General features: G+C 37.7%; 1 protein-coding gene across 1 annotated transcript in view; it reads right to left on the bottom strand.

Moving 5' to 3' along the window:
* Positions 1–15,253, bottom strand: part of jph3b (junctophilin 3b) — a 71,044-nt gene that overhangs the window by 39,270 nt on the left and 16,521 nt on the right. Inside the window, exons 2-3 of the mRNA XM_055009182.1 lie at positions 6,578–7,064; positions 2,869–3,234 (exon numbers count right to left, since the gene is read on the bottom strand). Coding sequence (XP_054865157.1) covers positions 2,869–3,234; positions 6,578–7,064 — 853 coding nt within the window. The remainder of the gene's footprint in view (positions 1–2,868; positions 3,235–6,577; positions 7,065–15,253) is intronic.

Here is a 15,253-nt window from a genome sequence, read left to right on the forward strand (position 1 = left end):
CTGTCATTGATCTCAATTATAATGTAGAAACCATGTGAAGCAACAGCCTTAGCAGCATTAGAGAAAATCCCGTAGCCTCAGTGTAAGACATCAGGAAAACTGCAACCTTGATAGTTAAGAGGCCAGTAACCTTTGGCCTTAAAACTGATGTTGTTGCAGCTTTTAATGGAATCTAATAAGTTCCAGTGACATCAAATTATCAGCTTCTATTTGTAAAAATGCAGCATTATTGTCCAGATTTGTGCACAGTGGAGTTCCAGGTACAGGCAGGAAAATAAGTCCTGCAAAACTAATTTTAGCCTCACAATTATATACCTTTAGGTCAGCAAATTACAGTATATTACATTCTTTAAATGAGGTTGTTGAAGGAATAGTTGAATGTTATCATAAATATGTAATTTTTCTTTTTGCTGAGAGTTAGCCAAAAACTGTAAATACAGCAGGTCCTCGGTTTACGACGTCCTCGGCCTATGGCGTTTGGTTGCATCGCCATCTCCCATGAATTTATTAAGAAAGTCCTGGTCCATCATTCCGACGTGGATGTACGTTTGTGATGTTAAAACAAATTTTATGTGGGAACTAGTTGGCGAGTGGAGCAGACGAATACGCCGTCACGCAGTGCTAAAGGAGGAAGGCGGCTTTGTTTACATTCGACGGTTGTACGCCACAAACGTCACAATATGAGAGTTCCAATTTAAGGTGAAAATCAAGTTACGTCGCATCATAGGAACGGAAGTTCCAATGTAAGTCCAGGACCCCCTGTATGAATACAGAGTCCACGAGTTTAACTTAGCATAAAAAATAAGCAGTTTGACTCTTTAAAAAAAATAAATAAATAAATCTTTAGTGCTTAATAATTCTAAACATGTTTTTGAAGCCAGAATACAGGACTTTTACATACACAGGAACGTCTGTTACATTCAAGACAAATAAATTCACACAATTCTGACGAAGCCGATCATCAACAGGGTTTTAAATCTGGTTTCTGTGACATTATGACACTGTTGCACCACTATCAACCAGCAATGGTGGGAAAACCAGAGCAGAAGAAACAGAACAGATGCATTCCACATTTCATACTTAGTTTTAGTACATAAGTTCAGGTAAAGGTGGTTTAGAGAGGTCAAGACTTTACAGTACCTCTTCTCTCACAACAAAAAAAATCACTGCCATTTTTAGGAAAAATCTTAGTACGTACATGCTTTCAGCTGCTTTTGGTATTTCTTAATGGTTCTAACTTGTATTTTTTATATTTATTTTTATCTTAAACAACACTTTGATCAGTTCAGGTTGTCACCATAACTGCACTTAAAACTGCCAAAACTGGAAATGTGCAGTATAAAATATGTTTTTCTTTGTTTTTCCCTTTATAGAATCTTTTCTTTCTGTTTTCAAACAATCATTTTATAGTTTAGTTTATTTTTCTTTTATTTATTTATTTATTTATATACCTCTGACTCGATGCACTTTACTGTTTTACACTTGAGTAGGTTTGCATACAGTTTCACTGTAGGTGTACAATGACAAAGATACTGTAAAGATTCTACAAAAATGTTCTATTAAATAACTTAATTTGATGTGACGGAGTTCTGCAGCTGCCATCACAACTTGTGAACTGTTTGATGCAGTATTTATACACGTAGGACATACTACTTCATCAAAGTATCACGCCTTAAACTCTCACTGTCGTAGTTTGTAGAGCAACATAAACTTTCATTTATCTCTGTGATTTCAGAAACTCAAGCTTCTTTACATTTGTGCAAGACACCGCAACTGTGCAGAGGATTGTGGGTCAGAACACGCAGGAAAACATGTTGGGTTGCAAAACTGCAAAATCCGACCGGATGCAGTCAAAGATCTGGGTTATTCTTGGTAGACTACATCTACTAGGACGTGCGAAGGCCCCCAATTACACCAGTGATATCACTCGAAAACACAAAAGTAGTTCCTTTGCCTTGTTGGGTTTACACGTCAACGGAGTGAAAAAAATCTGCATTTGCACTGGAATGCTTGAAGGACTGAAAACGCTGTAAGTATGCAGGCCAGGCCGGTACTCGGCGATGTAACTTTGTACAGGCACCACTACCCATTCCTCCACAGACCAGAAGAAGTACAGCTGCTGATGTAGAGGTGGGCTGATTATCTGGCGGGTGTGTGGAATGAGTCTTTGCTGACTGCCGTATTCAAAAGTTTCCATTTTAGGTAGTCTAAAACACCATTTCTGTGTAAAAGGGAGACAACAAAAATGCAACAAAATCTTCATCCTAAAACACGTTGTCCTGTAAATGGGGCCTCAGTGTTTTTCTCATGGTAGTCCGCTATTGTTCCTGCTGTCGTCAGGTTCGCGCATGACAACTACAACTAAGTGTAATGCATAAAGCGGAGAGTGGCATCAGCGTTCTCACTGAAAACGCCGACACATTCACACGGCGACGGCGGTGACGGCTTTTGCCTTTTAAAGTTAGCTTTTTTGGGCATTTTGTTGGCTTTATTGGACAGGATAGTAGAGAGGCAGACAGAAGAATGAGGGAAACATCTGCAGCAAAGGACCGTGAGGTGGACTCAAACCCAGACCACCACATCAGGGACTATAGCTCTTGTTCATGGGTCGCCTGCTCAACCAGTTGAGCTATCTGGGCACCCCAGCTTTTGCCTTCTGAGAAAAATTCCACTCTGGAGGTCATATTCAAAAGTTGCCATTTTAGGTCATCTAAAACACCATCTCTGTGTAAAAGAGAGGCAACAAAACCTTAGTGTTTCATCCTAAAACCGTTGTCGTATGAATGGAACTCAATGTTTTTCTCATGTACTATATAGTTTGGTAGCATGCGTGTTGGGATGGACCCTCAGAATAAAATGGTTCCCTACCTGGACAGAGCGATCTCGGCCTTCTGCCTGGCGATGTCCGCCGCCTTCTGCGCTCCCTCCACGGCTCGGTCCACCTTCTCCCGGATCTTACTGGCCCGGAGCGGGATCAGGTTCTTCCTCTTGCCGCTGACCAGGATGTTCTGCTTGTACTTTCCTTCCTCTTTGGTTCCGTCGGGGAACGTTGTGCAGCCGTAGCCGTGACGCTTGTTGCTCAGCCACTCGCCCTCGTACTGCAGCCCGTCGGACCGCCGGCTCACCCCGAACCCGGTCCGTTTGTCGTTCTTCCACTCGCCGCAGTACGTCTCCGTCGCCGTGGCGTCGACGTCGTCGTCGGCGACGGCCAACTCTGCGTCTGCATCTCCGAGGCTGCAGAGGTGAAAGGTCACACGGGGTGAGATTAAATCATATTAATGAGCAAAACATACATTATGAAGAACAAAAACATGGTTGATTGGGAAGTAATCTTTATGAAAATCACAATATAATTAGCCAGAAACTATAAAAACAAACAAAAAATTGCTTTAATTTAAGATAAGAATTTTAAAAAATGCTAGAAATAAATTGGCCACACCAGACCTTCTAACAAAAAACAAAAAAAATCTGAGCTACTTGGTGCCACCAAGAAGCCATGACTGGCCAGGCTGTAACCAATAGTCATGTGACAAGAGTTCAAGCAACCTTCAGCTGAACTAGAGGTTGTGTTTCTACAGAGCGGAAAGCAAATAAAACATGTTTGATCAATAAAGGAAATGCAGCATGGCTCAAAAATGGTCTACAGAGGATCAAATAATCAGCAAGTTGTTTGAAGATACATTCAGCATGGTGAAGCGTCTTTGTAGAATTGATGTGCAGAGTTTGTAAAGATAGTAAAGTGAGACTTAGATATAGACTTACTAAATATCTATTGTATGTAGATGATGGTCACTGCAGTCTGAAGTCCTGCCAACTAGCAGTTTCCGCTCATTTCCAATTTATTTTAAACACATTGCAACAACTTCTAATAGTTTTAGAGCGGTATCATCCAGAAATAAGACAAAACCTGTTTTTTAAGTCTCGGTGTCTCTGATATTTCTCTTAATTTGCTCATCCCCCAAGGTTTTGTGAAGCTACAATTTACAGACGTTCCTTAAACATAAACCAGAGAAGCTTCTAGTCTCCAACTAGTTACTGCAGCACAGACAGGTGTGAGACCAAAAATTAGCTTGAAAATAGTAAAATAAAATGTTCTAGTCTCATTTAACTGATCTTTGTTGCTGTTTGCTGCACTCTGGAGTCCTGCCAACTTGCCATTTCCTCCCATTTCCAGTTTATTCTAACCACGTTGCAACTACTTCTAATACTTTTAGAGCAAAAACTTCCAGAAAAGAGATGAAACACACTTTTAAATCAAATGAAAATGCACCTTGTTCTTAAAAACAGATGCATTCAATATCTCTCTCAGATATTTCTTTTAATTTGCTCATCCCTGTCGGTTCATATAGACTCCTGCCTGGTCAGGAAGCCTCTGCACAGCTCCTCTGTTGGTCCAGAATAATAATAAGTGTCCTGCTGACTTGTTTTCATCTCGCCTCCTCAGGCCCATTAATTAGATTTATATTTCCCCATGGTATGTTTTCAGCGGCCCGGCACATGATTTATTTCTGTAATATGTTCACAACATGCACCATCCACTGATAAAAAAACCCAACACATCGGTAAATAATTGATCAACAGCAATACTTTTGATGTATTTTAGCCTTTAAAGAAGCTTCACCATGTGTGTTTGCAGCAGTCCAATGGATTAAAAAAACCTAGAAGTTTCTCTCCTGGTCGGCTTTGCCAATAATCAATCAGACCTGATAAGCTGCTGTCAGCCACTTTGCCAACAAACAGGTTAAGAGCTGCTGACTGTTCTCGTCTTGTAATTGGTGTCTTTAAAAATAAGCCTGCCTCAATCCAGCGTTCTGGGAATTTGACACAGAAAACGGACTTTTCCTTGTAGTTTTTAAACAGCTTGTTCACTTTCTAATTGACTCTGAATTAAATGATGGGTGAGGAAAACAATAGACAGCAGCAGAACAGAGGGAACAAACACAATCAGCTTATCGCTGAATGACTCAACGTATTCCTGGAAACCTTTGATCCAGCACCGGTCCAGCTCACCGGGAAACCAACCTCTGACCTATTGGCCAATTTGGACGCCGTGCCAATCCATTTTAGAGACACTTACGCAGGACAGATGCTTGTTGTTGCCTCGCATCTCCGTCCTCCAGATGAAGGACGGTTTTCTTCCACAGCACGTCATTTCATTAACTCATGACGGAGCTGATATCCGACACAGAAACACGCCCCAAAGTCACGACATCTGGTATTTTACAGCAACAAGAAAAAACTATCTTCCTCTCACAATGAAAAGTTGAATTAAGAACTAATAAACTGTAAAAAGTGAAAGCTTTGTCATAGCTTTAAGCTGTAATTTTTCATACAGTTTTCAGTTATTTATCACAATCAGCCCAAGGGACAAATTTCTTATGTTACAGTTGCTCCCATTCTTAAAAAAAGACAAACATGAGTACCAAAATTTGAGATTTACCCTTTTTGTAATTATTTGAAAGCAGTAATATATATATATATATATATATATATATATATATATATATATATATATATATATATATATATATATATATATATATATATATATATATATATATATATATAAAAACACAATATATAAAGCATAAACTTATTTGCTACCCCTGAAAAAAAAATGTTAGTAATGGTAAGTATGGAAGTATTAATTTTGTGGTAACGCCCCAAAAATAATACCTGAATCTGTATTTTTGCAAATTGTCATTGGCACTTTTACACTTGACTACAAAATGACACCATTTTTACTATATTTCAAACAGCAAAAATCTGAAAAATTTTCAAGATATTTGCTGTTATTTAATTTTTTTGAAAGAGCTTTTTTTTCCACTATTCTTTTACAGATTTTGTGTTAAATTACAGATATTAAACCAGCAAAATCACAAAAACAGTATTTCTTTATATGTCAACTAAAAAAAAGGAAAAAAAGGCCAAATTGTACAGGTTTTATGTCCATGTCAAAAATAATTATTTTACTAACAGCGATTTGTTTTCTTTTACAACACATGACCTAAAATTTGTCTATTTTTTATTTTTTTTTTAAAACCTGCTGAAAGCGAGTTGACGGGCAATTTTTAAAAAGATTTTATCTAGGAAAGTATTTGATTTATCAAGCTAAAATTTCATAAACATCTTTATAAATATACATATTTTACGCAAACGTTTTTGTGTGTAAATCCAAGATCGTTGGTGCAGAAGTTGTTTCAAAGATGTAACGATTTGAGATGAAATGACTCGTAAATGAACGTAATCCTACAAGTTTCAGTAGAAAACAATGGAACTTCTCTTTTTGGTTCTTGGAGATGTTTCATCTTCATCCAACAGGTTTATTAAGTTTTACTGAAGAACTCAAAAGAGAAATCCAGGTGCTTTTTACTGAAACTCTGAGGACTACAACGACAGAAATAAATGGACTTAGTTCCCAGAATGCATTGCTACAAAATGAAACCAGAGCTTTGATTGTATCCTCGTGTTTTTGTTGTGGACTTTATGGTTTGAGGGAAACCTCAGTGGGCCACACTGGACCTGGGCCTGCAGCAGAACTTTCCAGAACCTTCCCTCCATCAGCTCCTGCTCTTACCTGATGGTTGAGTTGATATCGGAGGCTGCAGACGACACGGTGCTCATCCCAGCTTCGCTCCTGAACGAGCTCTGTTTGGACCTCTGGGAGGCCAGAGAGCTCCTGGACTCGGACTTCCTCAGCTTGAGCCCGGACAGGATGGACCTCCGGAACAAGCCGCCCTTCCTCTTCCCCTTCAGCAGCTCGGCCTCGCTGTGCGCCGTCAGGACGAAGCCTCCCCGAGACACCGCCGGGCTGCTGCCGCTGCTGCCGGTGCTGCACATGGAGACGCTGGTGGACAGAGTGCCGGGAACCGGAGGAGGTCCGGGAACCACGGCGCCGGTCCGGTCCAGCAGAGCGGTGCCATTACTGTGTTCTGAACCGGAGCGGAGAGAGTTTATGGAGGTCCGGAGCGGCGAGCGGATGACGGCCGCCATTCCGTACGGGACGCTCTGACGGACGCCGTAGCCATGTCGCATCCCGCCAACCCACTGGCCCTGAAACGTTCCTGAAGACAAGAGAACAAATATATGTTAGTCCAGAAACGTTCCTGAAGACGAGAGAACAAATATATGTTAGTCCAGAAACGTTCCTGAAGACGAGAGAACAAATATGTCTTAGTCCAGAAACGTTCCTGAATACGGGAGAACAAATATGTCTTAGTCCAGAAACGTTCCTGAAGACAGGAGAACAAATATGTCTTAGTCCAGAAACGTTCCTGAAGACGAGAGAACAAATATGTCTTAGTCCAGAAACGTTCCTGAAGACGAGAGAACAAATATGTCTTAGTCCAGAAATGTTCCTGAAGACAGGAGAACAAATATGTCTTAGTCCAGAAACGTTCCTGAAGACGAGAGAACAAATATGTCTTAGTCCAGAAACGTTCCTGAAGACGAGAGAACAAATATGTCTTAGTCCAGAAACGTTCCTGAAGACGAGAGAACAAATATGTCTTAGTCCAGAAACGTTCCTGAAGATGAGAGAACAAATATGTCTTAGACCAGAAACGCTCCTGAAGACAGGAGAACAAATATGTCTTAGTCCAGAAACGTTCCTGAAGACATGAGAACAAATATGTCTTAGTGCAGAAACGTTCCTGAAGATGAGAGAACAAATGTCTTAGTCCAGAAACGTTCCTGAAGACAAGAGAACAAATATATCTTAGTCCAGAAACGTTCCTGAAGACGAGAGAACAAATATGTCTTAGTCCAGAAACGTTCCTGAATACAGGAGAACAAATATGTCTTAGTCCAGAAATGTTCCTGAATACAGGAGAACAAATATGTCTTAGTCCAGAAATGTTCCTGAAGACGAGAGAACAAATGTCTTAGTCCAGAGACGTTCCTGAAGACAGGAGAACAAATATGTCTTAGTCCAGAACCGTTCCTGAAGACAGGAGAACAAATATGTCTTAGTCCAGAAATGTTCCTGAAGATGAGAGAACAAATATGTCTTAGTCCAGAAACGTTCCTGAAGACAGGAGAACAAATATGTCTTAGTCCAGAAACGTTCCTAAATCATGAGAACAAATATGTCTTAGTGCAGAAACGTTCCTGAAGACATGAGAACAAATATGTCTTAGTCCAGAAACGTTCCTAAATCATGAGAACAAATATGTCTTAGTCCAGAAACATTCCTACATCATGAGAACAAATATGTCTTAGTGCAGAAACTTTCCTGAAGACATGACAACAAATATGTCTTAGTATATGAACCTATTTTGAAGTTAAACCAAAGCCAATATCTATAAAGTTGAGTTTAACACTTTATAGTTCACAAAAAAGTGAGTTGCTACAACAAGTGAGGAACCAACAGGAGACAAACTGATATTTAATGACTAGAATCGATCTCTGTATTGTAGAAAATGAGGAGCTAGCAGACAACACACACTATATTAATGAACCATTATGTGATGATTAGCTCGTTAACGTCTGAGTATAACGATGCTTCTCTTCATTCACTGCTAATTACTCACTAATTCATTCTTTTTGTGCTTCTTGCGGTTTGCTATTAAGCAACTGATTGTGAAGTTGTCAGAAAAAACACACTTGATGGAGATAAAATGTGCAGATATGTGAAATCCCGGCCTCCCTGCAGCTCAAGCACACCAGCTCCCCGTTGTAGAACTGCACTACAAGAGCAAGTTCTGCAGTGAAAAAATGAAAAAGCAGTTTCCAACAGTACTTTTCTGAAAAATAATAGTTATTTTACAGATTTTCCTGTTTTGTGGATAATTTCTGGTAAAATCCCATTTAAAAAAGTTTCACTTGAAGTGTTAATGTTAAAAAGAGAAGGACTAAAACTGGAGACAACACCAACTTTAAAAAGATATTTTTACAAATAGGAGCATATTTTTAATTAACGTGGACTTTTTTGGGGAACAATTTATTCCTCAAATATCATCAGAAAGCTGAGAAATGATGATTAAATGTCTTGTTTAGTGCAACTACCCCCCCCCCCCAAAAAAATACTTTAAATTTACCACCATTAAAGGCAGAAATTTGTAATTTATATGTCAATTGTAAAAGCAACAGGCCAAAACTGTAAATAAGTTAAGCATCAAATATCTGTATTTAGAAAAACACTATTTTTCTATTTTTTTTTAACAATGTGTCACTATAATATTACACTGCTTTATTATATTTCAGTTGGCAAAAATTTACAGACATTTGCCGTTATTTGAAAGAAAAACTATGCATATTAAGAATTGAAAAACAAGATCATTTTTTTTATAAAATATTATGTAATTATTTTAGAAAAAAGTATAAATTTACATTTAAGCTGGAAGAAAATAAAACCGTACAGTTTTACAGTATTAAATCTACTATAAAGATATTGCTGTTATTGTCACAGTCAATATTCCACTGTTGTTTTTTAGCATATTTTTTTCATATTTACTTACTGATTTTGTTTTTGGATTGTTGTTGGAGTGTTGCACACCAGTATTGTTAAAGTTGGTTTTGAGTCCTTTCTCCTTTTTGGGCACGTACAAAATAACCACAAATGGATGAAAATAACCAGAATATTACACAAAAACACTAAATATGACCCAAACCAACCAAAATGTGACACAAACCCCCCACCCAAAACATGTAAAACAACCAAAATGAAATGCATAATAACCGAAATGTGATGTAAAATAACCAAACTATGCCACAAAATGACTGCAAAAGGATGTAAAAAGTACATCTAATATTAAAAAAATAAATAAATGTGACCCAAAATGACCAAAATGTCACAGAAAAATAAAGATAATACAACAGCAAGCAACCAAAATTGATACAAAAAATACAGAAAAAAACATGCAAAATAACCCAAATTTGGGTTAGGATGTAAGTTGGCCAAATTATTATACAAAACAACAAAAATGTGATACAAAACACCCCAAAACATGTAAAACAACTAAAATAAAATGCAAAATAACCGAAATGTGATATAAAACAACCAAAATATGCCGCAAAAGGATGTAAAAAATAACATCTGACATAAAAAAAAAATTGATGTGCCCCAAAATGACCAAAATGTGACAGAAAAATAAAGATAATATAACAGCAAGCAACCAAAAATGATACAAAAATACAGAAAAACATGTAAAAGAACTAAAATTTGATAGAAAACGACCATAATGAGACATAAGTTGACCAAACTATTATACAAAACAACAAAATGTGACACAAACACCCCAAAAAACATTCAAAACAACCAAAATGAAATAATCCATCTCTCCACACCAGTTTTACTTATGATAATTTTTCATAATTATTAATATTTAACAATGATAATTAATCACTATAATGCCACTTTAATTGTGGGTGCACTAAAGCCAACAGTTCCCTACTTATCCGGTTGTTCCTGGCGTGTATTTGTGTGTTGTACTGTGTAGTAAAGTGTGTGGTACTACTGTAGTACCTGGGAGTGGCCTCCTCTCGTCACTCCATTCATTCAAACCTCTGCATCCCTGCTGCATAACGGTCCTCACATGTCAGCGTTGCAGGAAAACTAGGCCACCCGAGTGTGCGTATGTGTGTTTCCGTCATTCCTCTACTCTCAAACGGAAGTGTGTGTTCCAATCGGAGGCGATCCAGCGATCCGTCCGCCTGCCGGTACCTCTGATGTAACAGCTCTGATTCATTCTCAAGCAAAACTACATGGCCATATAAGGACCGCAGCCATCGCACAACGCTCTCACAAACGTTCCCCTCGTGGAGTGTCCAGAGGAGCTGAATGAACCGATCCGACGAGCCAGTCGTGTTCAGAGAAACGCCCAAACACACACAGACGGTGGTTTTAAAGGCAGCAGCAGCAACAGTGAGGTTCTGTCGAGTCTGAACCTGCTTCTGTACACTTCTACCTGAGTAGAGTCACAGCTGGACGGAACATCTGGATGGATCTTTGTCATCGAGTCGCCACACAGCTGGGTGATCGTATGGAAGACGGATCAAAGAACAACCACCACACAAACACCAACAACCTGACAAACTATTTTCATTGTTCTAAAAACATTCCGCAAAGTTGTAGTTCTAGCGGGAAGTTTTATTTTACTTCTTTGAATGTTCTTCAATAGGAATATAGGTACAGCATCGGAACAGTTTTAATCATTTTCCAAAGAAAACATGGATTTAATGTTCAAAGAATGCTTTAAGGACATTCATCAATCTTTATCGATTAAAATGATGTTCCTAAAAAGTGAACTAAGATAGAATGTTTTTTTGAATGTTCTTACTTTATTATCATGTAACATTGTGGGGACACGCTATAAATGTTCTGAGAAAGTTTTGCACAGTTCTAGAAATGTTTTTAAGCTGGAAGTTTTATTTTAGTTATTTGAATGTTTTTACATAGGAACATAGGTACAGCATCGGAACAGTCGGAACAGCTCGAATCATTTCAAGAAGAAAACACAGATTTAATGTTCAAAGAACGCTTTAAGGATATTTATCAACTCAAATGATGTTCCTGAGGTAAAGTGCAGTGAGACAGAACGTTTTTCAATGTTCTTACTTTGTTATTATGTAACATTGTGGGAACGCGCTATGAATGTTCTGAGAAAGTTCTGCAAAGCTCAAATAAAATTTTCTTACATGGGAAGTTTAATTTTAGTTCTTGGAATGTTTTTAAATAGGAAAACAGGTAGAGCATCGGAACATTTCTAGCTTTTCCACAGCTACAAGTTCTACTCATGTTAGAAAGAAAACCTTTAAATCTAATGTTCAAAGAACGTTTTAAGGATATTTATCAATTCAAATGATGTTTCTATTAGGTAAAAAGTGAATTGAGACAACTTTAAAAAATATTTGTTTAAAAACGACCTTCAATTGTTGTTACAGAACATTGGGGGAACTCACTGTAAACATTCCGAGAAAGTTCTGCAAAGGATAAGCAATGTTATCACCAATACTTTCTAGAATGTCTTCAGTTATCCCAACTGTAAAAAGATCATAAACAAGAAGTTACTAGAACTTTACAGAACACAGAGTGTTTTTAACTTCACTGTGTTGGTACTTTTTAAATAAGTAAAAGATCAGAATTTATTCAGGACTCATGTTCTGCATTAGTTACAGGTACCAAAGGAAAACTGGCAACCGAGAGTGTAAATGAATACATATATGTAAATCAGTGAGTGGGTTTCTGCTTTTTTTATGATTTCTTGGAATCCTGTCCAGCCGCAATCAGTGATGCCGAGGAAATAAAATATTCAGTGGAGCCGCTTGTCCAAAGTCTGCTGTCGCTCTCCAAGGTGCTGAAAAACAGTCTTAAGGATGGATTTTCTCCCAATATCAAACCTATTTACAGTTTAACGAACAGACCTTATAAAAATATGAATATTCTAGTTATACGTTATTTCTTTTCCTCTGGTTGTTTCTTACAGATTCTTCCGACACGATTTTCAGCACATAACTCGTTCCACAGCTTTGACAAAACCAATGTATGGTTGATAGGGAATGGTAGGTTGTGACTTTTGTTTGCGATTCTTCGTACAATTTTTATGTAATTCATAAAAAACTGCATTAAAAATCCCCATTGAAATGAATGGGAAGTCGGCCAGAAAACTGCCAAAACCAGTCATCTTTGGAACCCTCTAGCTCTGGAATATTTTACAGTAGAAACTTCATTCAACGTTTAAACAGGTCACAAGGCTTTGAATGTTATTTCTCTAAATCCATGTTTTGATGTCTTTTATGGTTTTTATTCAGTCGCAGTATAAGTTTTGTGATTTTTCTGGAAAATCCTGAATTGTATTCAGCTAGAGGTGGTGACATCACTAGTCTAAATTTTGACCAGAAAAAATTCATGAAGAAAGTGCAGTTAACCTTGTCTCCTTCTCACAATTTCTCCTGAACATGAACAATTTATACATAAAAATGTAGATATTTTTGTCGTCTTTCACCCGGTGTGAGTCTCATTGCTGTAGGATTTATAGTTTTTTCATGAATCAGCTCAGAGCTCAGAGTGTGTCGACCAAAACTCTCATTGACACCCATTGTATCTGAGCTCCAAAACTTCGGTCAAAATCAGAAACATTGAGTCTCTTTAACCTGCCACCAAATCCGAATAAAACACCAGACAGACATGAAAATACATCAGAATCTTCAAAACAAGATTGTACTTCACACGGTGAAAGAATTTTTTTGATACGACTTGTAGTTTTTGAGCTGTGAGCATTTGTTTGAGGCTCTAATCTTTAGTCTGCCTGCTCTGTTCACTGCAAGTAACCAGTGACTCACAGCTGATTGGCTGATTGAGACACTTTCAAAGTAAAAGCTCAAAGATGTTAAACGATACAGCATGCTGGCATTTCAAAGTAAAATTGTTTATTATTATTATTATTATTATTATTATTATTATTATTATTGTTATTATTATTATTATTATTATTATTATTATTATTATTATTATTATTATTATAAAAACAAAGAAAGAAATGTAACTTTCTATGGGTTTTTAAAAGATTATTTTATCCTTCAGAAGCTAAAGCAGCTGCTGATATAATATCAATGATTAATTAAGGTATTATTTAATACACTATTAAAATCATTGATATACCCAGCTGGAAGCTGAAATGTACGACCAATATGTTTTTTCCAGGGCTGATATCGATGATTAGTTTTCAAGGAGAATTTAGAACAACACAAACAGCAACGTCAAAGTTTGCACAAAACGTTTAATTCTGTTTCACTTGTTTAACTAAAATAAAGTATTTAATATTAACCCTTTAGTTGATCGCTACTTTTTTTAAATAGCAAAAAACTGGAACCATGTCTTTCTGCCACCAATCCTACAGATGTTAGAGGCTCAGAAATTGGTGAAATGTCGACCGCAGACTGTAGGAAATATGGATCCATCCACATTTACACTGCCGTTCAAAAGTTTGGGGTCATTTAGAAATTTCCTTATTTTTGAAGGAAGAACTTTTTTTTTCAATGAAGATAACATTAAATTAATCAGAAATCCAGCATAGACATTGTTAATGTGGTAAATGACTATTGTAGCTGGAAACAGCTGATTTTTAATGGAATATCTCCATAGAGGTACAGAGGAACATTTCCAGCAACCATCACTCCTGTGTTCTAATGCTACATTGTGTTAGCTAATGGTGTTGAAAGGCTAATTGGTGATTAGAAAACCCTTGTTCAGTTATGTTAGCACATGAATAAAAGTGGGAGTTTTCATGGAAAACATGAAATTGTTTGGGTGAACCCAAACTTTTGAATGGTAGTGTATTTATCCAAGTTGTTTCCTCCTGACTAGACCCTTGCTTGTGTTGTATCTGCTCTCAGATGTATGATGCTTTGGATAAAAGCATCTAGTAAATGAAATTGTAGAATTATCAATGTAAGAAAGAGACCCAAAATGAAGAAAAGTTGTCATAGATTGACCATCATGAAGCATAAGACTACCAGAAAGAGACGCAAACCTTCCATAAACAGATGCAATATAAGACATAACGTGGACATAAAGAGATACAAGATGACCAAAATGAGGCAAAAATGAGAACAAAGACAGGTAAAAGGAACTAAAAGATACAAAATGAGATATAATATGGACAAAAATAGGCATTAGATGACCAACGTTGCTCATGAAATGACCAAAATGAGGCAAAAAATGGCCATAGACACAGAAAACAATGGAGAAAAGTCACCAAACAGGACAGAAGGAACAAAAATAATGCAAACCATCTCCAAAAAAGGGTCTGCTAGATGAAACTGTAGAACTGTGGTCTTAATGTTATTCCTGATTGGTAAAAGCTCCATTGGCACACTTCACATTTCTCCGAAATATTTCTACTTTGGTTACTATGAACCCGTCACAGCCACACTGATAAAAAAAAAAAAAAAGAACAGACTTGTGGACGTGTGGAGGCGTGCAGTTGTGACGAGAATCTGTTTCACAGCTCACACGCCAAAGCGATTTCCCTGATTCTGCCCCGGAGGCCGGCAGGAAGCGAATCATATGGGCCTGTAAACTCGGCCGGACGATGAGCACGAGGCCGCCGCCGCCGCACGGAAAGAGTTAAAGAGATCAAAGTGGCGGAAACATCACAGAGGCGCAGCGATTTGATCACGCGCCAACCCCCGGGCCCAATTCATAATTGTCTCTTTAACAAATACGCGTGTCTGTTCTCTGTTTCTGGGTTAAAAAAAAACATCTGTCTCTGAGGGTCTGTGTTTCAACACATGTTAAACTCTCTAAACGTGG

Source organism: Amphiprion ocellaris, chromosome 3, assembly GCF_022539595.1.
Source record: "Amphiprion ocellaris isolate individual 3 ecotype Okinawa chromosome 3, ASM2253959v1, whole genome shotgun sequence".
Classification (NCBI taxonomy): Eukaryota; Metazoa; Chordata; class Actinopteri; family Pomacentridae; genus Amphiprion; species Amphiprion ocellaris.